The sequence below is a fragment of the Uloborus diversus genome, unplaced genomic scaffold, assembly GCF_026930045.1.
Source record: "Uloborus diversus isolate 005 unplaced genomic scaffold, Udiv.v.3.1 scaffold_15, whole genome shotgun sequence".
Taxonomy (NCBI): Eukaryota; Metazoa; Arthropoda; class Arachnida; order Araneae; family Uloboridae; genus Uloborus; species Uloborus diversus.
In genome coordinates this window covers 401,870-427,771 of record NW_026558209.1, presented here as the reverse complement: position 1 = coordinate 427,771, position 25,902 = coordinate 401,870, and the positions used below count along the sequence as shown (strand labels likewise).

The 25,902-nt window shown below is 32.1% G+C and overlaps 1 protein-coding gene across 2 annotated transcripts; it reads left to right on the top strand.

Moving 5' to 3' along the window:
* The first annotated feature begins 855 nt into the window (after positions 1-855).
* On the top strand, positions 856-21,081 carry LOC129233028 (UDP-N-acetylglucosamine transferase subunit ALG14 homolog). 2 transcript variants are annotated; one of them, XM_054867112.1, is made up of 5 exons: positions 856-1,096; positions 4,870-4,994; positions 6,168-6,305; positions 16,902-16,961; positions 20,865-21,081. In XM_054867112.1, the coding sequence occupies exons 1-5, from the start codon at positions 934-936 to the stop codon at positions 21,033-21,035; spliced, it is 657 nt and encodes a 218-aa protein (XP_054723087.1). In that variant the 5' UTR covers positions 856-933; the 3' UTR covers positions 21,036-21,081. The 2 variants fall into 2 exon arrangements, with proteins under 2 accessions (XP_054723087.1, XP_054723086.1); XM_054867111.1 differs by lacking the exon at positions 16,902-16,961.
* Positions 21,082-25,902: the final 4,821 nt, after the last annotated feature.

The following is a 25,902-nucleotide window of genomic DNA, read 5'->3' as shown; positions in this document are numbered from 1 at the left end:
AAGGCACTTAGTATGCAGTCCTCGACATAAATACAGTTGTAGTCAGTTGTGACTCTGAATAGGAATAGGAAAGCTGATTTGAAATAAAAATGCATCTATATACTCATCTATGAATCATAGACAATTATTTATCAAAAAAACCTACATTTTTACTGCAAAAAAATTCAGCAAATTAAAGGCAAATCTTCAGTTGTTGTTTTTTTTTGGCTCTTGGTATGAGATTTTGCTGCTGTGGCAACGAAATCAGTATTCCGAATTTTTTTGAAATGCAGACGATGGGGCCGTGGTAGCCTGATCGGTAGGGCATTGGACTCGGGGCCGGAGGGGCTCGGGTTCGATCCCCGCTGGTCGAAGACCCACCGTCGTCATTAAAGGGGACTGGGCGACGTTAAATAGGCTCGTGGTCTCAATGTCCTCCGAGTGAAACGATACCTCTGGGGGTGCTAGTTCCAGGTAGCTATTAGCTCCAGGACTAGTTCTAAATTCTCATTAACTGTTCGATCCGGTGATGGTGCTGTCACCTATCGGTATAAAAAAAATAGTGGAGGCAAGGCACTTGGTATGCAGTCCTCGACATAAATAGTTGTAGTCATTTGTGACTCTGAATAGGAATAGGAAATCTGATTTGAGGTAAAAATGCATCTATATGCTCATCTATGAATCATAAACAATTATTTATGGAAAAAAACCCTACATTTTTACTGCAAAAAATTTCAGCAAATTCAAGGCGAATCTTCAGTTGTTTATTTATTTATTTTTTTTTTTGGCTCTTGGTGTCAGATTTTGCTGCTGTGGTGTGGCAACGAAATCAGTTATTTTTTTTTTTTTTTGAAATGCAGACGATGCTCGAAATAAATCAAGGTGTACATAATAATTGTATTTAAAAATAAACCTCGAAATAAATCAAATCAAATAAAGAAATTATTGTAAAGAATGTGGCACGTACTTTTCAATTATTGTGCAAACATAGTTTGTACTCTTCTCTGCCTATTTCTTGTACGCATTTTTATTGTTTATCAGAGGATACATAAACCGATGAAAATAATGCCGCGTGCAAATTCTAACCCAGCGAAACTGATGGTGGTTTTAGGTTCTGGTAAGGTTTTATGCTTTCAAAAAACATCTAGATTATTTAACATTTTTCCATTTTACTCTATATTTTTAGAAATAAAGATGTAAATGCTCCCAATTCTTCTGATCATGTTTGCAGAAAACGAAATTAATACAAATACATTTGTATTTACGTATTTTGTCTGCATTTTTCATGTATTTTTATTGTTATTGATTGCATACATGCCCAGGTGGCAGATACCCATGTGCTACAATGAGTAAGTTTTGTTGATTAAATTAAATTTTGAGGGAAGATTTCGATAATTGGGAAACTGGCGATCTTTCTTCATCGGCGTCAATATTTGGCGCCTGCGCCAGCGCGCGAGGCATTTTTCGTTGCAAATCCAAACACCTGTTCACGGAAACACCTGTTCACATAGGGTTACCAAAATAAAATTATTTACGCCAAAAATGAGATGACCGTGCCAGATTCCCAATTATCGAAATATCCCCAATTTTCATTTAGTATTGAACAGTTTTGTGCAATTTTAGGGAAGATTTCGATAATTGGGAATTTGACAATCTTTCTTTATTGGCGTCAATTTTTGGCTCCATCGCCTGCGCGAGAGGTATTTTTCATTGCAAATCTAAACAAAGAGAACGGAAACGGAACTACTTTGATATACCCCCCCAAATCGGAAATTTGGCGACTTTTTTTCCTCGCCAAGCAAAATACCTGTTTTATGGCTCAAAATTCCCTGAAACTATTCAACAACACTACATACAGTAGGCATATTGAAAGCTAAAAGATAAAAATAATTAATAGAAAAAGAAATATAATTGGAAAATACAACCAGATTTGCAGCAAAATACAGCAAGTCAGAAATCTGCTTGATCACTTCACAAAGAAATGGCGAATAAATGAAATGGCGCTAAAACATATATGAAATCCAAAAATTGTTGCCACAAAACTTAAAAAAAAAGAAAGAAACTCAAAAACTGGTACAAAATACAAGAAAATACTAAATTTGGAACCAACAAAAACCTAAAAGCTGAAAAATCCTAAATTGGCAACACCAAAATAAGAGACAGCAACCCTAAAAAGTCCGTAGGGAGTGCCAGATTTGGCGCGTAATTTTTGGGGGGTATATCAAAGTTATACCACGGAAACATCTATTCACATAGGGTTACAATAAATCAGCAGGGTTACCAAAATAAAAAGTTTTACGCCAAAAATAAGACGACTGCGCCAGATTCCCAATTATCGAAATATCCCCCAATTTTAATGTAAATTTTATGTTTTACGAATGGAGGGAAGTGCAGCTCGTGAGACCAGCAGCCTCGGTTGGACCAATCCCAAAACTTTTAACTGATGTTACAGTGAAACCTGTATAAGTTGACCACTTGCAGTGAACAACTTTAGTGGGCAACTTACAGAGGTTGTCTTATATGATAAGGGCTCATTCCATGCCTGAGAAAAGCAGCCAACTTAGACAGGCAGTCAACTTCACAGGTTTTACTGTACATGTTTTTTCAACAATTTTCACGCTCTTCCCACCTTGCTCAGAGTGTCACCCTGTTCTCATCACATGTCACTGTTTATCATTAACACATCCACTATAATATTAAAATCTGTTCGCATCCGTCAGTCTGTCTGAAGATCTATCTTCTCGAGAACAGCTGCGAATCGGGAATCAAACGAGATACCGATCGATTCGAAATTTCCCAAAGAAAACAATAGGACCAATCTCGTAATTGTGCGACTTTAATTAGCGGAGATATTAATTAAAACGTTAATTAACATAGCATTATTCGGGAATTTTATTTCTTTCCTGTTGCCATTTTGAATTTGTGTGAGCAAGTAAAATTCTGTCAGTACGTCAGTCAGTCAGTTCGTCAGTTAATTGTTTTAAAAGATAATTAATTTAATAATTGTTTTAAAAGAGATTTTTTTGGCTGCTGTCCAAATCTTAAAACAACATTTCCATCTAGAATTTTATTTTAAATTAGTTTAAAATGGGTTGCTCTATTCGGATATAGCCTTATGTTATCGTCTGTCCTTTTTTTATTTTTTACATTCAACGTTCTTAACTCTTTTCAACATATGAAAGTTGTTTCTTTATCTATGTTTATTGATTGTAGTGTAAGTTTATCATTCACCGGCCTCATATTTTGGTACATTTAGGATGTGCGACTAATTATGTTTATTTTGTTGGACTTTTTTCCCGTCACATGGGTGAATTTTCGAATTGTAATAACTCTCTTTTTCCTTCCTGTTTCTGAAATACAGTTTGTATCGTTAAAAGAACATGTTAAATTAAAATTGTTTGGATTGCTTTAAGTGAAGCAGAGTTAAACAAAAATATTGTTTTTAAGGATAACAATACTTTAACTAAAGCTTAATTTAGGGATAATTAATTTAGGATTTTAACTAAAGCTTAATTCGAATCTGATGACTTGGTATTAAATTAATGCTGATTGGTATTTATTAAGTCTTGGTGCTTTAGTTTCACTTAAGCAACCAAAAAGAATGTGTCATTTTATGTAAAAAGCTGATCGTAATTGTACATACAAAATGTTTCAGATATAGTCTATCAGATTTAATTCAGTTTAAAGTGAGCACAGATTATAGTTGATAATGCATATGTTTTCCTCTTTTGTGCTAATTGAAAATACGCATATCTTGCATCATTGATAACTATGATTAACTTTAAAGAGATTTTTGCCAAAAATATGCTCTACTGGTGTTTTGCAAACCTTGCATTACACGTATTTATTTACTCCTTAGCGCTTTAGAAACAGAAAACATCAATTTTCAGAAAACATTTAGAAAACAGAACTTTTTGTCAGAGTAATACAAAATTTTAAGTAGCCTGTGCAACGCCGGGCACCAAGCTAATTCTCCTTATAAAAATTGATTTCATATTTCTTGTTACCACCCTTCCTCCTCTTGTCTTAAACTCATAATTTCATGAGAGCCCCCTCCTCCCTTAAAATATGACATCTTTTGTAAACAACACATACAGTAAAACCTGTAAAGTTGACCACCTGTCTAAGTTGACCGCTTTTGTCAGGAACGGAATTTGTCCTATCTTATATAATGAAGGAAAACCTCTGTAACTTGACCACCTCTCTATCTTGACCACTAATATACACCAGCTTTGGTTTGGAGTATTGTAAAAAACCCTTTGTAAGTTGACCACATGGAAAAAGCATTATTACCATTGTTACAAATGTACAAGAAAAAATCAAATGAAGAATTTATGTCACTTTTGACTTGTTATGAATTTTTACGAATTCTTAATGTCAAGTAAGTAGTTTTTCATAAGCAATGAGACTTTTTTTTTCCTTCGATCGATTTACAGACATTTTAAATTTGTATGATACTTGTCATTCTGGTAAATAATCTCTAAAAATATTTTTACTTATTGTTTTAAAGTAATGTTAAACAATGAAAGTGAGTAAAGTCAGACCAAACAACGTAAGTAGAAGCACAAATTTATAAATTTGTGCTTCTACTTACGTTGTTTGGTCTGTCTTTACTATTCAGCACAAAGGTATTTATTTATCTTAATGAAAGTGAGTTTAAACTATTCCAATTAGTTAAAAAATGAATGCATGGGGCAAAAAAGGACTAAAAAAAAAAAGAGAATAAAAAAAAAAGGACTAAAAAAAAAAGAAAAACCAGTTTTTGTTACTACCCTCTATAAGTTGACCACCTGTCTAAGTTGACCACCAAAGTACTGCACGGCAAGTGGTCAACTTACACAGGTTTCACTGTAACTGTTTCACATTTTTTTAAAAAATGTTTCATTTTAGGTGGCCATACATTTGAGATGCTACATCTTTTGAAGCATATAGGACCCAAATTCAGGCCTAGAATTTATATTATTGCCGATTCAGATATTTTGAGTGAAAAAAAAGTTTTATCTCTGGAAACTATGGTATGTTATAAATGTTTAGTTCATATATAATACTTGTTTTTACATTTTACATTCGTAACTACTTGTCTTCACGTTATTTGTGTTGTGAATGATATTTGCACACTTCTTAGTCAATGAAATTTTCTGTGTTCAAGTCAGGCCTGTCATTTCAAAATTTTCCATTGGGGGGGGGGGGGGGGGGGCAAGGGTACTTATTCAATGATTATTATTGGAAAGATCGCCAAAATACATGCAAAATGAATAATTAAATTATATCTTTAAAATTTAGGAGGGGTTGACCCCCCCTCCCCCCATTACCTGAATGGTTCAAGTGCTAACTGCTAAATATAAAATAAATAAATGTTTAGTTTTGAAATTGATTAAGGAGCCGAATTTTTTTTGTTCATTTTGCCTATTCATTCACCAAATATGATGCATTGTAGATTGATATTTTTGGTATGATTGTAAAAAGTTCCTGTTTGCTGTCATTAAAACTAAGACAGCATTATACATTAGGAAATAAAATCAAGTTATGAAAATGTTAAGCATTTTTATCGATTAAAGACTTATCTTACTATGGATTTTTCAATTGTAATGCTGAAACATTTTTTTTTCTGTCTTTTTTTAACTGCATTTGTTGCAATACATTGGTTTGCTTATTAATTGTTTATGTGCAATTGCATATGCTTTGTCTTTTGCAAACTATTTTTTTTAGGTAGGGAGAATATTTGCACTCATAAATTCCATCCGTAGCATAAAAGATTTCTTAGTACTAATGAAATATATAAAATAAGATGCAGTTAAAATATAAATACTTACATACCACTTAATGCTTTTTATAGATGCCTATTAGATTTAAATTAACGTGCTAGTAGCTACCATGTGTTACTATTTTTATTTAAATAATTGAAAAAATTTCAAAACTATGACTAATTTAATTGTATTTAGATTTATTGTTTTTTTAATAAACTTAACATTTTTTGGTAAAAGAAATTTTTAACATGACATGAAATTAATCGAAAGCTATCGAAGTTAGTAATTTTAACGAAACAATAATATTTTAATTACAATTGTATTAAAGTGATGTTTTATTTTGGGCCATCCAAACTATTATGTAATGCATGAATGTATAAGTACAGTATTGTTGAAGATATTCATGCAATTAATGCCATTTTTTTTGTCATCCTTACTTAGCCCGTAACGGATGCGTACACAATTGAAAAGATACCACGTAGCAGAGAAGTGGGCCAATCATGGATTTCATCAGTCATGACTACATTCGTCTCATTTTTGAAGTGCCTTCAACTAGTCTTCAAACATAAGCCAGATGCTGTAAGCATTAATTTTGTTTTTCTTCTTCTTCTTCGGCACTACAGCCTAGGGCAGGCCAAGACCGTCTCAATCAGTTTCTTCCATCCCACCCTGTCAGAAACAGATTTCCTCCATTCACTGAGGCCAACAATTTTTAAGTCTTTTTCGGCACAATCGAGCCATCTGGTTGGTGGGCACCATCTGGAATTGTGAAGGTGACTTTATGGGCTGGGTCCCTACTACCTAGTCTAAAAAAGGTGCCCCAGCCATCTGATGCGATTGGCTTGAATTAAGTGGATAATATCTGGCTGTTTATAGAATTTTTTATGTATCTCAAAATTATAGAGAGTGCGCCATCTGTTGTTTTTGTTGACCTAACAAATTGTGTCTAACTCCCGCAAGGAAGGTAAACACCAGGTTTACCTTTCTGTTTCACATTTCTGTAGCTATCAAGTGAAATGAAATGTCAGAATTCAAGTTATATGGCTAAATCATTTTATTTATAATAATCCAATAATTAACAACTGTAAAACAAACTTTAACATGAGTAAATGGTATAAACAAGTATGAGGGATTTCAACACTACTCAAAATCATCCTTCATGTTCCAAAAGAACATCTTTTCAAAAAAAATATTTGACACCCTAACATAAATTACTCTAAAATGTTTCAAAAAATTTTAAGTCCCTAACTCTCATGGCGAAATTCTAAAAGCCATCCCCTAAGTGCAGGACGTCACCTCAACAGCGAACGATTCTCTCAAACAGGGGCGTAGCTAGGGGGGGGGGGTTGGGGACAAACCCCCCCCCCCCCGAAAAGTTAGTCTCAAAAAAAAAAAGAGAAAAAGAAGAGAGAAGAGAAAGAAAAAAAAAAGAAGAAAAGGAAAATATTCCAAGCGATTACACACACACACATATATATATATATATTATATATATATATATATATATATATATATTATATATATATATATTATATATATATATATATATATATATATTATATATATATATATTATATATATATATATATATAGAGAGAGAGAGAGAGAGAGAGAGAGATATATAAAAGAAGTAACCCCCCCCTCCGAAAGGTCTAGCTACGCCACTGCTCTCAAAAATACGACTATCGTCAGTCGAAAATGAGAAACGCGAGCAGAAGAAGTAAGTGATTTCCTTCTCATTTCCCCTCCGCTTATATAATACAGCGCACTCAATGCATGTCACGCCGGATATGCCTATGTAAGAGCTGGCTTACGTAGCCTAAGCCTGGACTGCTCTGGTAAGCAGTCTGGATGCTTCCAGAACATTCGATTTGCCGCGGAGCTATCGGGAGATTACATCTCGTGCTCTGAGGTCACATCCTCCTTCCTGACGAAACACGTCGTTCGAAGTCGTTCTGATGTTTACACGTTGATTCTCCCGATACGCGATTTGAAACAAGCATCCTTTAAAGGACAAGATTAACTGCCTTTTCATTATTAAAGAAATACAAGTGAGTAAAAACATTTACACTTAGTTTACACTTAGCTTTCAAAATGAACTGTTGAGAATATTTCTCAAATAGACATTTTTGGCTACAGTGAAACCTGTGTAAGTTGACCACTCGCGGTGCAGTACTTTGGCGGTCAACTTAGACAGGTGGTCAACTTATAACGGGCGGTAATAAATTATCTTTTTTTTTTTTTGTCATTTCTTGCACCATGTATTCATTTTTTGAGGAATTAACCCTTACTCTTGCTGTTCAACTCACTTTCATTGTTTAATATTATTGAAAGTGAAACAATAATTAAAAATACTATTCAAATAATTTTGTTAGTTTTTCCTTGTTTTTAATTGTATTAGACACTGTAGTTTTAGAAATTCCATATGTGCTGGCTAATTTTCTCAGGCTTTCTCCATTTTCAATTAATTTTAATATAATATTTCATACTTTTTATTAATCTCAAGTTCAACTAACTTTCTTTTTCAAGCCTTTCTTGTACAACTTATAGCACAGAGAGCAATAAGCGCGACTCTCCCAGTTCATAAAGGCAAAATCAATTAAAATGTCCTATCTCTTAATCCCTTGCACCAGAAACATGTAACTTTACTCATTAGCAGGCCCAGATCTGTCCGAGAGGCCCGCTTCCTTTAAAAGAGCTAATGGCCCTAGAAATTGAAGAAAAAAAAGCAAAAAAAAAAAAAAAAACTAGCATTAAGGCTTATTCACTTCACTAATTAACACTGCTGGCCACTAGGGAGGGGCCCTACATATTTTGTTGCAGGAGAATCAAAATGTATAGATCCGGGCCTGCTCTTTTTACACAATTCCTGTGTCACAACATATTGCAACTGAAAGAAAAGACTTTGAACTTTTCTACTGACACCTATTTTCATTGAACAGAGTACAAAAAGCTATCTCAAATAGAACAACAAATGAAAAACAAGTTTGGAGAATAAAGAGCAGCATAAGCTTTATGCTGCTGTTTAGTTAGTAAAATGCTAGTCTGTTATCAAAGCATTAAAAACATTCTTGGAAAGCTATCAAATAATAATAATAATAATAATAATTAATAAATAATAAAATAAAATAATTTGCTGAAGAAAGTTTAAAAAAATAAATAAATAAATAAACAAAGTGGTGAACTTAAAAAAGGGCTTTTTACAATACTCAAAACCAAATTTGGCGAGCATTAGTGGTCAAGATAGACAGGTGGTCAAGATAGAGAGGTGGTCAAGTTACAGAGGTTTTCCTTCATTATATGAGATAGGACTAATTCCGTTCCTGACAAAAGCGGTCAACATAGACAGGTGGTCAACTTACAAGGGTGGTCAACTTACAAGGGTGGTCAATTTTACAGGTTTTACTGTATCAGTTTTCCTGGGCAGCACCAAAAATTCTTCTTAAAATTTTCCTTCCAAAAACCATCTATCTCTCTTCTTCTGCTTTAGTCAAAGCCCAACACTCACTTCCGTGTTCATTCCTGGTCCTTTCCGTGAGGGCAGTCCGGTTTTTACTTCTTGAGATTTCTGAACAATAGTAATTTGTTTTTAGCTTAGTTAAAATCGAGCAGTTTTATTTCTCAGAAAGTGAAAATTAATAAACCGTCTTGAAGATAATTAAAATAGTTGTTACACTCAATTTGATCCTATTCATCTCACAGACGTGCCAACTATTCTACATTAGTGTCCAGTCCATGAACGGATACAAGTGAGGGGTGATGGGAGCAATCACTTCTCTCTTGATGGGGCTCTACTGGCAATTTTAATACATTGAAGGTTCAAAAGTATTTTTAGACAGTCTGCAAAAGATTTAAGGGAGCGCTCAACTCCAGAGGTGTTTCTAAATATTTTTAACGTGAAGTCTTAAAATCATGATTTTAAAACATCTTTGGAAAGGTTAGAGGAAGGTTTAGTTCCTCTGCCAATCTTTCCAACTCCAGTGACAGAACTGCACTTTTAAAGGATATTTGATTTTAACGAATAAATAACTTGTGCTTGAAAATTAAATGAATCAATTAACCAACATTTTGATGCCTAAAAATTGCAAATTGCTGCAGTGCAGTAATTTTGCATTTTTTTGCGTCAAAATGTTGGTTAATTGTTTCATGTGATATTCAATTTTGTTAAAGGAAGAGGGTTCGGAAACTCTCAGTAATTTTTCTGAAAAAATGTTCTAAAAATGCAATTTCACCCATCTTGGAGAATTCTTGGTTCAGTCCAAGGGCGCCCATATAGGAGGGCCAGGGGGGCTCGAGCCCCCCTTTTCAAATTAGAACTTCCTTGCTTTTAGTACTTTTTTCTTTGCACAAATGTAAAAATATTTCTTCTCCATCCCTTTTAATGAATAAGTTATTAAAAATGTCTAATTTTAATGACTCTAATCTGTCCTGAAATTGTTTTCTACGGGGAAAATATCCAGCTAAACCACGGGGAAAATATTTGAGCCCCCCCCCCTTGCGACTTTGCATATGGGTACCCATGGTGCAGTCTCTGGCATCCTGAAACCAGATGATTTCCCTCTGCTTTTTAAGGCATTACTAAGCTGCCTACCTTTGAATATCAAAAGTGCGGAAAAAGTGTCTTTTTATTTTGGTGTTTTTCTTAGCAGTTAAAATTTAGTAAACCTAATGACTATTAAAGCAAAGGAATCAGATGTTTGTGTTTGTTAACTGAAAATTTGGACAGTATTTTTTTTGAAAAGGGCTCAACGTTTTTACTTCCTTTTACAAAAAAGGAAGTATTGTATTCGCAAAAAACATTTCACTCAAAAATCGACCTTCATTTCTATTTTGCTCACCCCCGAATGAATGTTGAGTTTTTGTTTTGGAATCGACCACACATGAATAAGTGCCTAAGAACGTATAGACACTCGAAATAACCATTTTGACGCAATCCCCGAGTTAATTACGAGTTTTCTCGTGACCTCTGTGTGTACGTTGTATGTCGCATAACTCAAGAATGGTATGTCCTAGAAAAATGAAATTTGGTACGTAGACTCCTAGTGTGGTCTTGTTGTGCACCTCCCCTTTTGGTTGCATTCGGGTGTTTCTGAAGGGGTCTTTTGTCCCTTTTTGGGGGGAAATCATTGTTATCTATAACTAATGATGTGATTACCATGCTGTCGTTATACTGCGCATAGGGGCCTGCCTTATGGGCGTTCACTTACTGCTCAATGATTTGATTGATACTTTAAAACTGCAAGTTTAAATATTTAAGCTTTGCAGTTTTTAAGTAAGTTGAGGGAAAAAAACTCACCTATTTGTATTCTGTATATTCTTTTTAAAATGTGAAAATCACACTCAATTTCAAAACATTCTTTTTTTATTTGTCTACAACTTTTCTTTTCTCACTAGCTGCGTGCCCGGCGTTGCACGGGCTACTTACAAAATGAAAGAGATGTCCAATTGATGTTTTTGTATTACTCTGTCTGACATCAGTTTCTAAAGCGCTAAGGAGTAAATAATTACGCGTAATGCAAGGTTTGCAAAACACCAGTAGAGCATATTTTTGGCAAAAACCTCTTTAACGTTAATCATAGTTATCAATAATACAAGTTATGAGTATTTTCAATTAGCACAAAAGATGAAAATATATGCATTCTCAACTATAATATCTGCTCACTTTAAACTGAATTAAATCTGATAGAATATATCTGAAATATTTATGTACAATTACAATCAGCTTTTTACATAAAATGACACATACTTTTTGGTTGATTACGTGAAACTAAAGTACCAAGACTTAATAACTACCAATAAGGATTAATTTAATATCAAGTCTTTAGATTCCAATTAAGCTTTAGTTAAAATCCTAAAAAACAATCTTTTTTGTTCAACTCTGTTTCACTTAAAGAAATCCAAACATTCTTAATTTAACATGTTCTTTTAACGATACAAACTGTATTTCAAATATATAAATAGGAAGGAAAAAGAGAGTTTTTACAATTTGAAAACTCACCCATGTGACGGAAAAAGGTCAACAAAATAAACATAATTAGTCGCACATCCTAAATGTACCAAAATATGAGGCCGGTGAATGATAAACTTACACTACAATCAATAAACATAGCTGAAGAAACCGCTTTCATATGTTGAAAAGAGTTAAGAACGTTGAATGTAAAAAATAAAAAAAGGACAGACGATAAAATAAAGGCTATATCCGAATAGAGCAACCCATTTTAAACTAATTTAAAATGAAATTCTACAGGGTTCGTACGGGTCATGGAAATCCTGGAAAGTCATGGAAAAAATATAACAGAATTTCAGACCTGGAAAAGTCATGGAAAATTGACATTTTCATTGAAAGTCATGGAAATTTATTTCAAGTCATGGAAAAATTTCTTGGACAAAGAGAAAGGATCAGTAGCTAAAGGAGCATTAGAAATCTTAAGTGATTTAACAGTATAGCACATAAAAGCTATTAAAAGTGGAAAATTGAACGATCCAAAAATCAAATCTGAATTTTGAAATCTCATTGCATCCACTTCTGTCACAGCCGCTTGCCATTTTTTGCGATGGGATTTTACTGCCTGGACATCACTTATTTTGAATTTTCTGTTATTTTCAACACTTCTTATGTTTCATATTCTGTAGTAGCAAAATTTCACGTTCTTAGTTTTGCCACGCCCACTCAAAAAAAAAAGCAATTCAATTGCATGCGAATTCGATTCCATCACTCGTAAGGACTTTATTATTAAATTTATCTGAGTTTATCTTAATTTGTTGAATGTTTTAGAAAATAAAAATCCTAAGTCAGGCGATAGAATACAGAAAGGAGGAATTCTAATGCTCTAAAACAGTAGTGCCCAACATACGGCACGGGTAATTCCATGTCAAATCAACCAATAGTCAAAACGTCATGTCTTTAGATTTTGCTCATTTTTTGTTCCAATGGAGTATTACCACAACAGAGAAAATATACAAAGTTTTGGATTTTTTCACTCATTTGTTTTTGAGTTATAATATTTTAAAGTTTTGACGAAGTTGAAAATTTTTCCTGACACGTTTTCTTTAAAGGCCGTAATTAAAAAACTATTTGACTCAAAGAGTTAAAACTGGTAGTGTTTTGTTCTGTATTTAATAAGGTTTTATAAAATATATGACATGACCTAGTTCTACCTTTTTCTTTTTTTTTTAACATTTTTTTGAAAAAAAAAATTTTAATTTAAAAAAACTCAAAATCGAAATTTTATATTTTTTTGAAAAAAATTTATGTTATTAAGTCTTACTTTAGCAACATTTATGCAAAATTTCATGATGGCATTATTGTGGTATCATAAGAAAAAAAAAATTTCCTCTTTCAGCATCTTTATCCATGTAACAATTCATACTGCTTGATCAGCTGGATCATCCAAAGGGGGTGGAGGGTGGGGGGATGGCAAAGACTGTGCCACTAAGATTTTTAAGGAAATGTTTAAGGGGCATTTTTCTCTGTAAAGAGGTTTCATCCCTGTGGGGGGGGGGGTGCTGTACAGTATTTGAGGAGGTGTTATTGGCACCCTTGGCTTGATTTCTTTATATATATGTATATATATGTATATATATATATATATATATATATATATATATATATATATATATATATATATATATGCAGGTTTTTTTCAAATAGCCAAGAATTAAAATTTATTAACTGAAAATATATTAGTCTACTTATCGATGGCAAATGGTCCGTAATCGAAAGTGTCAAAATAATTCAGTAAAGCAAAGGTCTCCAATCAACATTTTTTCAATCCTATGTTTATGGGTTGATACAGCGGGAGGGCTTGACCATCATGAATCATGCTTCAGCACCTACATCCCTGCTATCCATCCCCTAAGTAGCCACTCCCACTCATCAGCTGCCTGCTGTAACGAACCCGTCTGCTTTCTCCCACTACAGAGGCATTGAAATCTTCAGTACTTTTTATGTTCTTGGATAGTGCACATTCTAAATTTTACTGCTTGCTTTCTTTGAGAAATTTTTTTCCAAGTTTTATTATTATTTTAATGTTAAATGTATGCATATTTTTGTTGCTAAGAGCCAACTTTCAGTTGAAAATGGATAAACAATGGAGCATATTTTGCTGTAATCCATTTAAAAAGGAAGGACATTGGGTGAAAAAAGATCTAAGAACTGGAAGCTTGTGGATGACAACTCTAACATATGGCATTGAAGAAGGAATCAAAATTTGTACTGCTTGTCGCATACAATTAAGTAAGCAAAAACATTCTTCAGTTCCTGAAACTGATGATGTTATGAGTGAGTTCCGCAAAGATCCAAAACCAGGCTCAGTACAGAGGATCCCGAGTTCATGAGCCCTCATAATGGGGATGTACAGTTTGAAGAAATTGTGGGCTATATTGCTTGTGCCTATGACAGCAAATGGTGGATAGGATATGTAATTTCAACAGATCAGGTAGAAGAAGAAATCCAGGTTTCTTTCCTTCATTCTAGCGAACCATCATCATCATTCATTTATCCAAGAAAAGCAGACATTTTGACCATTCCTAAAAATTTTATTCTGTGCAAATTACATCCTGTCACTGCTACAAGCAGAACATACCAAGTCTCGAAAGAGGAGATGGAAAAAGCAACTGAAATCTTACGTAAGAAGAAAGTATATCTATACTAGGACTTACAAATTGAGTTCTATAGTAGCAAAGTGAGTTACACACATCTCAAACTGCTTCTTAATGGGCTTAAAAAAATATTAAATTTTATATTGTAGCAATTAAATTATGTATAAATAAAACTTAAATTTGCTTTTAAAATATGGCTAAAAAAGCTTCAGTAACTTTTAAAATGAAGTTTTCAAATTTAAATAAAATTTTTGATTTTTTATTCAATAATAAATATTTTTTCACCAAAAAAATTGTTTGAATTTGTTAATATGCTTGCAATACTGCCAAGTACTTGTTTTTCTACTCAATAGTCCCGGTTTAAACTTTAACTACTTTTCATTAGAACAAATGTTTTTTACAAATAAAATTAAAGCAACTGTTTGAAAGAGAAATTTTTTTTTCTCCATGATACCACAAAAATACCATCATGAAATTTTGAATTTATGTTGCTTAAAGAAGACTAAGTATCCTGCTTTTTTTTTTCCAAGAAAATTAAAAATTTTGATTTTTAATTTTTACAAAAATTTTTTTTAAATAAATGAAATTTTTTTGTAGCTAGGTTTTGTTACATATTTTTTAAAACCTCCTAAAATACTAAACAAAACAGCACAAGTTTTAACCTTTTAAGTCAATTAGTTCTTTGATAATAGCCTTTTAAAGATTACTAAACGATGTAAAATTTATGATGTTTCCAGAGTTAATAAAATTTATAACTTTGGAAAGAATTGTTGAAAAAATTTGAAACTTCAGATTTGTCATCATTGAGATGTGTATCATAGACAGATAAAAAATCATTACATTCTAAAACATCGACCTTAAAAATTTATTTTTTATTGATTGATTTGACATGGAATGACCCACTGTTGAAAGAGGAAAAAAAAATTTTCTGCATGATATCAAAAGAATGCCATCTTGAAATTTTGAATAAATGTTGCTAACAAAAGGCTAAGTAACATATATTTTTTTTCAAGAAAATTAAAAATTTCGATTTTGAATTTTTACAAATTAAAAAACACTTTTTTATTAAAAAATTTATTAAAACTTTTTTTAGCAACTGGGCTTTGTTATATATTTTTGAAAACCTTATAAAAGACTGAACAAAACAGCACCAATTGTAAACTTCTAAGTCAAATAGTACTCTAATAATAGCCCTCTTAAGATTTTAATCAATGCAAAATTTCGGATTTCTCCAAAATTTAAAAAATGCATAACTTTGCAAAGAATTGTTGAAAAAATTTGAATCTTCAGCTTTTTCATCCTGGAGGTAAGTATAATAAACAGACAAAAAACCATAACAATCCAAAACATTGACCTTCAAAATTTATTTTTTATTGGTTAATTTGATATGGAATGACCCGCACGCAAAATTAATCCATGCGACCCACTGCTACATTCAATGTTGGGAATTAAATGTGTTCTGGAAATTCTGAACCTATTAATTTATATGCATTTGAAAATATGCAAATTTGTAAACAAAACAAATATACTTTTGAATCAGAAGATTGATTCATTACTGAATGGTTTTTTCAAAAAAGATCTGGTTTAGAAACATAAAGAACTAAACTAAGTGGCTTTACTTCAAAGAACCAAAATACTGTCAAGTTACGTGGATGATTAAAGACACTGTTGACACTAGAAGGTAACTTATTAAGCAAATTTATTGAAACTTAGTGATGACACATTCAACCTTTGTCCCATTCAATATCATTCAGCCTCTTTTTTAAAAAAAATCAGACATTTAAGCATCATCATATTCGCTTCACTGAATTTTTACTTTACTTAAATTTATATGATGAAGACGAATAAGAATAGTTTAGTTTTTTAAGTGTGCACTTATATTTTTTCCATTACGAGTAAGTGCTTCAATGAGGCTGCGGCATTCATATAGACATTTTGCTTAGTGCTCATTTCCAAATATTACCAAGTTTGAGATTTAATAGTGCTATTCTCTTCGTGCAACGAGGTCATGAAAATTTTCATTGAAGTCATGAAAAAGTCTTGGAAAAGTCATGGAATTTTTTCATCCAAATAGAGTATGAACCCTGATTCTAGATGGAAACGTTGTTTTAAGATTTGGACAGCAGCCAAAAAAATCTCTTTAAAAACAATTATTAGAATTTTACTTGCTCACATATGCAAAATGGCAACAGGAAAGAAATAAAAATGCCTGAATGACGTCATGTTAATTAACGTTTTAAGTAATATCTCTGCTAATTAAAGTCGCACAATTACGAGATTGCTCCTATTGTTTTTTCTTTGGGAAATTTCGAATTGATCGGTATCTCGTTTGACTCTCGATTCGCAGCGATTCTCGAGAAGATCGATCTTCAGACAGACGGACGCGAACAGATTTTAATATTATAGTGGATAATCATAACATTTTTTAATATCATCAAAACAATGTTATTCCATGTCTCAACATTCTAAACATATTGTTCATTTTAGCATAGGGTTTAGTTGTGTTACTCCCCTCCCCACTGAATCAGTTTAAAAGTGTTGCTATTTTTAACATAAAACGTTATTCCCTTCTAGATCCTCAACAATGGGCCGGGCACCTGTGTTCCTGTATGTGTCGCAGCATTTCTGTCTCATGTAAGTTTTTGCGGACTATTGCTTCGGTTCGATGCAGTTTCGTAAGTCGTGTTCTGCTGAACCCAGACATTCCATGGAGATCAGTTAAAAACTCTCAATCTATATTTCCCTTGCTTTCCACAAAACTAAAAAAATCTGTTATAATAATGAATTTTTGTAACTTAAGCTTAATTTTTAAGCTTTTAATATTTTTTGTGTTTGCATTTTTTTTTCAAAGTTGTTTTCAGATTTTGTTAATTTTTAAAATTACTTTCTGGCATTAAAAATTTTACTTGAAACAATTTTACTTTGACTATAGGTGCTGTCTGACCATCGATTACATGGAAAGGGCTAATATCCGGTTTATGGGCGGAAATGGACGTATCTATTAGTTTATAGGGCTATTAGTTGGTTTCTTTCAGATGTGCTCTTTGGGCTATCTATTATTTAGCCTTGGTTTTGTAAAAATGAAAATTTGCTCACAGCAGCATTTTTTAAATCTAAAGTAGATTCGATCTATATTCTCAGGGCGAAAATTAATTGATTTGTTTATTCACAACAAAGTTTCAAGCTTACCATTTTGCTTTTGCGTTCCTGAATGAAATGAAAATATTTTATTTTATTTTTGTTGTTTCCACGGTAACTACTTTTGTTTCCCCTTTTATTTTTGAAAATGCAATAAATGAATAAGGCACTAGTGACATTATAAAACGCGTGCATCAAAATCCCATCGTTATTTTCCCTTCTCCCCTGCTAGACTCATAAAGATGGAATCGTATTTACTTGGCTCATTGCCAAATTACATACAATCCGTGGTCAAACAGTAAACAGGGTTCGTACGCTCCTTACTAACTCCTTATAAACTCCTGCTTTTTAAGAAAAGAAAATAAGGGCCCTTAAAACTCCTGAATTTTGCTAATATCTCTTTACAAACTCCTTATTTCTTTATTCTACATCACCTGAAAGGTTATCTTCTATCACCAATCCGATACGAGTGATTACGTTATTACGAATTTTACCGGAATTCCGCTATTTTTTTCGTCTGTTGATGTCGGAAATCCGATTTTTTCGTTAGACTATTTTCATACCCACATCCGAATTTTTTTTTCCAAGTTTCTGATGATTATGTCGATAATTATTAATAATATGACATCTTGTAGACTTGTTAAAGTACAATTCTAAAAGAATTTCTGCTTTAATAAATACAACAGGCAACAATATTTTGATTGTTGGAAGTTGTACTAATTTTCAATCAATATCACTAACTTTTTATTCATTTTCAAAATAAAACAGATTTCAATGATTAACGCCCCCCCCCCCCCCCCTAGCATTTGAATTTGACTCCGAGACTGCTCAAGTCTAAGAAGCAGTAAATGCATATTTTACTATATAAATTTAGTATGTTTGTGCATTCAATGTATTGTATGCAGGGTTGGCAAAAACCCGGGTTTTTTTAAAAAAGCCCATGGACCCAGGGTTTTTTGGGTTTTTTTGAATAAAACCCAAAAAAAACCCAACTAAAGTTGGGTTTTTTAAAAGAAATGTGGGTTTTTTTGTCTTTTTTATGGAAAATGTGGGGTACTTGTAGCATATTGTAGCGTAAGTATATGGACAAAGTGTAAAAATTGTCTTCGGGTAAAAAAAGCTGGAAAACTAGTTTAAATTCAGCGTTTTCTGAAGAAAAGTATAAAAGACGAAAAAACCCAAGAATGGTGAAGTTTCAGATTTTTTAATTTTCATTATTACCAACAGTTAAGGCAAAGTTACTTCTCGAGTGATAAAATCGATTGTTCGTTTTTAATTAATACAATTTTTTTTTTTTTGCATTTTATTTTATTGTATTTCAATTTGTTATGCAAAACTACTGTAAAACCTCTAGTAGTTAAAATCCCTTTTTACTGAATTCCAGCTGAATCAAGACATTTCTTTGAATTTTATGTTGACTGTTTTTCTATTTCTGTGTACAGAGTAAGAAATATTTAACTTTTTCATAAGATAATGAAAATACTGTACCTGTTCTGTTTTCTGTCGACAGTTTGAAAAATCTGTTTATTTCTAAAAAATATAACTTGTGTTTATTCGAGATTTGTGACGTGTTGGTTAGCAGAAAATAATTCACATGAAAGCCTTTTAACTAGATTAGTTTCCTCCGTACAATCTACAAATATTGAGAAAATCAAACGTGACAGGACTCGGTCAACATAATTTGAGTTATTTATTGACCAGTTAAAGAAAAAAGTTAAATACATTTATTTAAAATCTTTGAAGTATTTCTTTAATGCCGTTAAGAGTTAAGAAATACTATTAAAGTTCAAAATTCATTTTTTATGTTCATTGTCTGTGGTGAAAAACAAGTAAAAAACAAGTTTTTAATTGTGAAAGTATTTAAATTAATTAACTTTTAAAAACTTCTCAGAAAATTTAAAAAAACCCAAAAGTGGGTTAAATAATGGGTTTTTTTAAATGGGTTTTTTCAAAAAAAAACCCATTGGGTCCAACCCAATTGGGTCCAATTCGGCCAACCCTGATTGTATGAAAGCAAAAAAGATAGAGTTGTACATATTTTTTCTGAAATATGTTGAAAAAAGAAATGCTTCTTTAAACAAGAAACTATTCCTTAAAAAGTGAAATGAACTCCTGCAAAACTCCTTACTTTTAATTTTCAAAGTTGAGTATGAACCCTGGTAAAGCATTTCAAGAATGTTGCTTCAACTGCTTACGGAGAAAACTGCGGTTTTGGGAGATTATCTGAAAGGGTTCCACTTATTAAAAAAATTAAGAAACATTTGTTTAAAGAGTACTGAATAGAGATGTACCGAGTAGCACTTTGGCCGAGTAGCCGAGTACCGAGTACTCGGCCTTTCACTACTCGGCCAAGTTAACGAGTACCAAATATGTTTTAAGAAGAACCACCGACACACATGTGATGAATTTTGAACTTATTGGAATAGGAGTATTGGCCTCCTTGTCCATACAATAGTTTTTAAAACTAAATTCCTGCTGAAATTCAATTTACGCATTATATAAACAATTTTGTTTGTGTCAAAAATTTTACAAAAAAGTTATTTTTAAAATTAAAAATAAATAAATAAAAGGTATGATTAATCAAGTTGGAATTAAAACAAATTTATACCAATCAATTATAGTTTTAGTCCACCAAACATAAATAATTTTAATACAACAAATGTGTCGGAACACTGCAGACATGTGTTGCTGCCCCCCCCCCCCCCCCCGTTACAAGGAACGTCTTTTTCAGTGCATAACATGTGAGCTAAAGAATGTAAAGACATTCGACAAAAAAATCTGACTTTTGTCGGATGCCTTTAAATCCACGAGCTTCTATGTTGTGCATTGAAAAAGGAATTCCTTGTAATGCCAAAACATGTGTCTGCAGTGTTCCTGCACTGTGCTTTTAACGTTGTTTTATTTCCTTTTATTTTTTAAGCAGAGGTATTTTTATATTTTTTATAACTCAGTTTTGTTTGTTGCAAAAATCCATTTTTAATATAAAAATTTCATATTTTCTATACTTACCTTTTTTGCATATTTTTTAATAAATAAGTTTCATTAACTTTGGGGACATTAAAATAAAGATGTATTCCATTGAAGCATTACAAACTTCATTATTCTCAAAATTTAAAATTTGACTTATAAATTTTAATTGTGTAAATGATTGCAGAATATAATGCGTGCTCTTTTTTCTATAAATTTTAGTATCTGTCTTTGACAATATTCAATTTTTTGCAACTACTCGGTATTGGCCGAGTATCTGATCAGAATTTGGCCGAGTACCGAGTACTCGGCAAATTGGCCGAGTACCGAGTTGGCCGAGTACCGAGTAGTTACCGAGTACTCGGTACGTCTCTAGTACTGAACTTTGTTTTGATGACCAATTAAGTTATTTTCCCTCTCTCTCCCTTTCAGGTCCTGGGTGTGAAACACATAAAGATCATTTATGTGGAAAGCATCTGTCGAGTCAAAACCATGTCCTTATCGGGTAAAATACTGTACCCCATCGCCGATTACTTTCTGGTGCAATGGCCGCAGCTGAAAGAGAAATATCCTCGCTCCAGATATCTCGGGAAGTTGATGTAAGAACTCCGTTCAATCGAAGAAGTGCAAAGTGCTCTAAGGACCTTTAACCTTCAAAATTTTAGACTTTCCAGAAAAAAAATATATGTTATGCATATTTTAATTCTGAACAATTTGATATCTTATTTATTACCGTACACAAAAAACTTTTCAAGTTAAAATGCGTAACCTCTTCCCATTGAGATTTATGTTTACAGCAGCTGTTTAAGCCTCTTTTTCTCAGGTGCCGGTTTCTTCGGTTTTCTCATTTTGCGCGCATGATATCTCAGAAAGTTTCTCATACATTTCTGTAAAACTTTTAATGTATGTTTATCTGGTTTATATTGATGACCTGAACCTAAATTTATTTATTTTTTTAAATTAATTATTTATTTTTTTTTTACTTTATAAGTTAATATTGAAAATTTCCATAATTTTGTGCAATAATATTTTTTTTTTCAACTATTAACTTTCATTTCAAGTTGAAATTTATGTTCAGATCATAAAAATATACCAGACAAACATGCATGAAAAGTTTTACGGGAATATATAAGAAACTTTCTGAGATATCATGCGCGCAAAACGAGAAAACCGAAGAAACCGGCACCTGAGAAAAAGAGGCTTAAACAGCTGCTGTTAACATAAATCTCTATGGGGAGAGGTTACGCATTTTTACGATAACTGGAAATGTTTTTTGGCGTATGGTAATAAATAAGGCATCAAATTGTTCAGAATTAAATTGCGCATAACGTATATTTTTTCCAGAAAATCGAAAATTTTGAAGGTTAAAGGTCCTAAAACCCCTTAAAGTTTCGATGTGATTCAGAGTTTTATAGTGTTCCTACTTACTGTATTTATATGTTTTATCTGAAAGTAACCAAGAGTGCAATGAGGACTCGCAATTGAACCGAGAAGGAAATGTCATTGGCCATTTATTTTAAAACATCGTCATCAGAAAGAATGAAGTTTTTTTATAGAAATGGAAAATGTTTAGAAATTTGTTACATTGTGCACATTTTTATATTTCATATTAAAGTGTTGAAAGTGTTGTGTTATTTAATTAAAATGTTGAAATAATTATGGAGACAAGTCATTTGTTAACATGCATGCATGCCAAAGTGGATTCACCAAAGTGGCCACGAGTCCTTCAAACTGCTTTATTCCAGTGACAGACCCCTTAAAATGGTCAATAAATTAAAATTTTTAATTATTTTTATGTAGGGCTTTATTTTTCTCTAAAAGTCCTTTTAAGTTAAAAATAAAATCAAATTGTATTAAAATTTTAAAACTGATCTTTTTTTTTTTTTTTTCCAGAATTAAAAGTCATGAAACATTTATTAATTGTATGCTTCCCATATTTGTCTGTTTTATTTTCCTTTTAAAAATGGTCCATATATTTCTTTTGATGAAAATTCAATGAACTGCTGTGGAAATTTTCTTTTTTGTTTATGCTTTTATGTGAAATGGAGGAAATTTTCTTTTTTGTTTATGCGTGAAATGTTAAAATTTGTTTTTTCGAGTGTTCTGATTTTTTGACTGTGCCGTAAAATGCTACGTGAAATGTAAATTGGGCGTTGTATATTCTGCTTGAAACTAGTTTAAACACAGTAAAATTTGTTCAACTAGTTGCATATTTTGACACTGCAAAACAAACCACTCAGTGCAATCGACAAATTCTAAACCGAGGCTAAATATACAAATGTGCTTGAGCATGTTGGGTGCTAATTTTAAATAGTGAAATATTTGACAGAATTGAATTTTCTTTTGAAATGGTTGCTTTAAGTACTAGGATTTGCAACTGTGCTTTTTTGCTAGCCTATGAATTAGTCCTAAGCGAAAATATTCTTTCTATGACCTGGAAATATATAAAATACCAAGTATTTGTGAATGATTTAATTTATTGAATGCTTCGACAGCCCCACTCAGTGACTTTTGGTTGAAGCATTTAAATATTCAACTGTACAAATTCATGAAAGTAGAAGTAACTATTTCTTATCAATATTGTCTGCAAAATAGAAAAAAAAAAAACAGGCTGATGTGTGCATCACATGACTTCCTTTTACGCCAATTAAATGTTATTTCCCCATTATTTGCTATTTAATGTGATTCAATCAGGGTTGGCAAAAACCCGGGTTTTTTTAAAAAAGCCCATGGACCCAGGGTTTTTTGGGTTTTTTTTCAATAAAACCCAAAAAAACCCAATTAAAGCTGGGTTTTTAAAAAGAAATGTGGGGTTTTTTTTGTCTTTTTTTTAGGGAAAATGTGGGGTAGTAGCATATTGTATCGTAACTATATGGACAAAGCACAAAATTTGTCTTGGGGTAAAAAAAGCTGGAAAATTAAGCATTTTCTGAAGAAAAGTAAAAAAGACGACAAAACCCAAGAATGGCGAAGTTTCTGATTTTTTTAGTTTCCATGATTATCAACAGTTAAGGCAGAGTTACTTCTCGAGTGATAAAATCTATTGTTCGTTTTTAATTACTACATTTTTTTTTTTTTTGCATTTTACTTTATTGTATTTCATTTTGTTATGCAAAACTACTGTAGAACCTCAAGTAGTTTAAATCCCTTTTTACTGAATTCCAGCTTAATCAAGACATTTCTTTGAATTTTATATTGCCTGTTTTTCTATTTCTGTGTACAGAGTAAGAAATATTGAACTTTCTTGTTAGATAATGAAAATACTGTACATCCTATTGTGTTTTGTGTCTGACCGTTTGTAAAACCTGTTAATTTCTAAAAAATATACCTTGTTTATTCGAGATTTGTGATGTATTTGTTAGCAGAAAATAATTCACATGAAAGCCTTTTAGCTAGAGTAGTTTCCTCTGTACAATCTACAAATATTGAGAAAATCAGACGTAACAGGACTTAGTCAAGATAATTTGAGTCATTTATTGACCAGTTAAAGAAAAAAGTTAAATATATTTATTTAAAATCTTTGAAGTGTTTTTTTTAGTGCTGTTAAGAGTTAAGAAATACTATTAAAGTTCAAAATTCATTTTTTATATCCATTGTCTCTGGCGAAGAAGAAATAAAAAAGAAGTTTAAATTGTGAAAGTATTTAAATTAATTATTTTTAAAAAAAACGTTCTCGGAAAATTTTTAAAAAACCCAAAAGTGGGCTAAATAATGGGTTTTTTCAAAAAAACCCACTGGGTCCAATCCGGCCAACCCTGGATTCAATAGTTTACTCTAAATATCACCAACAGTGGCTGAATTGAAATCAGATTAAAAAAAAAAAAACATGATAATTTGATCCTCCATCTGATACTCCGGTGTCACATTATAAAGACACTGGAGTGCTAAGAAGACGAACCACGACCGTAAAGGTTAAAAATCTAACTACAGGGTTCGTACGGGTCATGGAAATCCTGGAAAGTCATGGAAAAAAAAAAAAACAAATTTCAGACCTGGAAAATAAAATAAATTTCCACGACTTTTAATGGAAATATTAAGTCATGGAAAAATATCTTGGGCAGTAAAAAAGTAACAAATGCTTATAGAACGCTAGAAATATTGAGTGATTTAGTGATATTGCACATAAGTCGAACACTCTCAAAAACAAATCCAAATTTTGTAATCCAATTTCATCGGCTTCTGTAACAGCCCCTCGCCTTTGTTTGTAATGTGATTTTACTACTGAGGCGTTACTAATTTTGAATTCACCATTATTTTCTGCACTTTTTGTATTCTGTATATTTGTGGGCTTGCACATTCTTGATTTTCCCACGCCCCCTCAAAAAGTGTAATTCAGTTGGATCCGAGTTCGTTTCAACTACTTGTAAAAAATTCATAATGAAATTTACCAGGGTTTATCTAAATTTGTTGAAGGTTTTAGAAAATGAAGACTTTAGCCAGGCAATAGAACATAGAAATAAGGGAATTCTAATACTCTAAAACAGTGGTGCCCAATTTATAGCTCGCAAAACTGATCCCTTGTGGCCAGCTGAAATATCTGGTTTAGAAAAATGAATTTACTGAAAAATGTGGCTTTACTTTGATGAACGAATATGTACTGACAAGTTACATGGGTGATTAGATGCACTATTGACACCAAAGGACTGTTTTTATGAAGTAAATTCATTATTGGAAACTTGGTAATGACTCATTCAAATTTTGTCCCATTCACTTCTATTTGGCCCTAATTATTAAATATTTATTAGACATCTAAACATCACTGTGTATTGCATTCAGTATATTTTTATTTTGCTTGAATTTATATGATAAAGACGAATAAGAATTATTTATCAGTTTCTGCACTGTGCACTGATATTTTTTCAGTCACAAGTAAGTGCTTTAATGAGGTAGTGGCAACCTTGTAACAATTTTTCTAAAGCCAATTTCGAGAAATTGTCAAGTTTTACATCGAATAGCCCTATTCTCCTCATGTAACAAGGTCATGAAAATTTTTATGAAGTCCTGAAAAAGTCATGGAAATTTTTTATCCAAATTGAGTATGAACCCTGTGACTACCATTATTTTTCATTGTTTTTCACAGCAATTAAAACTAGTATGTTGTGGCCATCACGAAACTTTCTTCTATATTTTTCTTTTCTTTTTTTTTCTGATCCCTCCCCATGCTTGACGAGGAAGCAATATTCCCAACAAAAACAAAATGACACATGCAAAAACTTGACGACCATCCCAATGTCTGAATTATTGCAAGAGCAAAGCAAAGAGCGAAAATTGAAAGTTATTTTAAAAGCCTTACTTGAATTAATTACAAATATTTTAGTTGTTAACAAACATAAGATGGCAACAGTTAAAAATTTTAAATCATTGAGATAATATTTCCGATCATTTCCATACAATTAAAATCACGAGAAATACGCAGACGACAATCTATTACGATTTATCTTTCTTATTGTTGCATTAATAAAGCTATTTT

What these genes read in the sequence shown, in the direction of transcription:
- LOC129233028 (XM_054867112.1), top strand. Translation starts at nt 934, where the DNA reads ATGTGGCACGTACTTTTCAATTATTGTGCAAACATAGTTTGTACTCTT. An exon ending in GATGGTGGTTTTAGGTTCTG is followed by an intron (nt 1,097 to 4,869) that starts GTAAGGTTTTAT and finishes GTTTCATTTTAG; the next exon opens with GTGGCCATACATTTGAGATG. An exon ending in TCAAACATAAGCCAGATGCT is followed by an intron (nt 6,306 to 16,901) that starts GTAAGCATTAAT and finishes ATTCCCTTCTAG; the next exon opens with ATCCTCAACAATGGGCCGGG.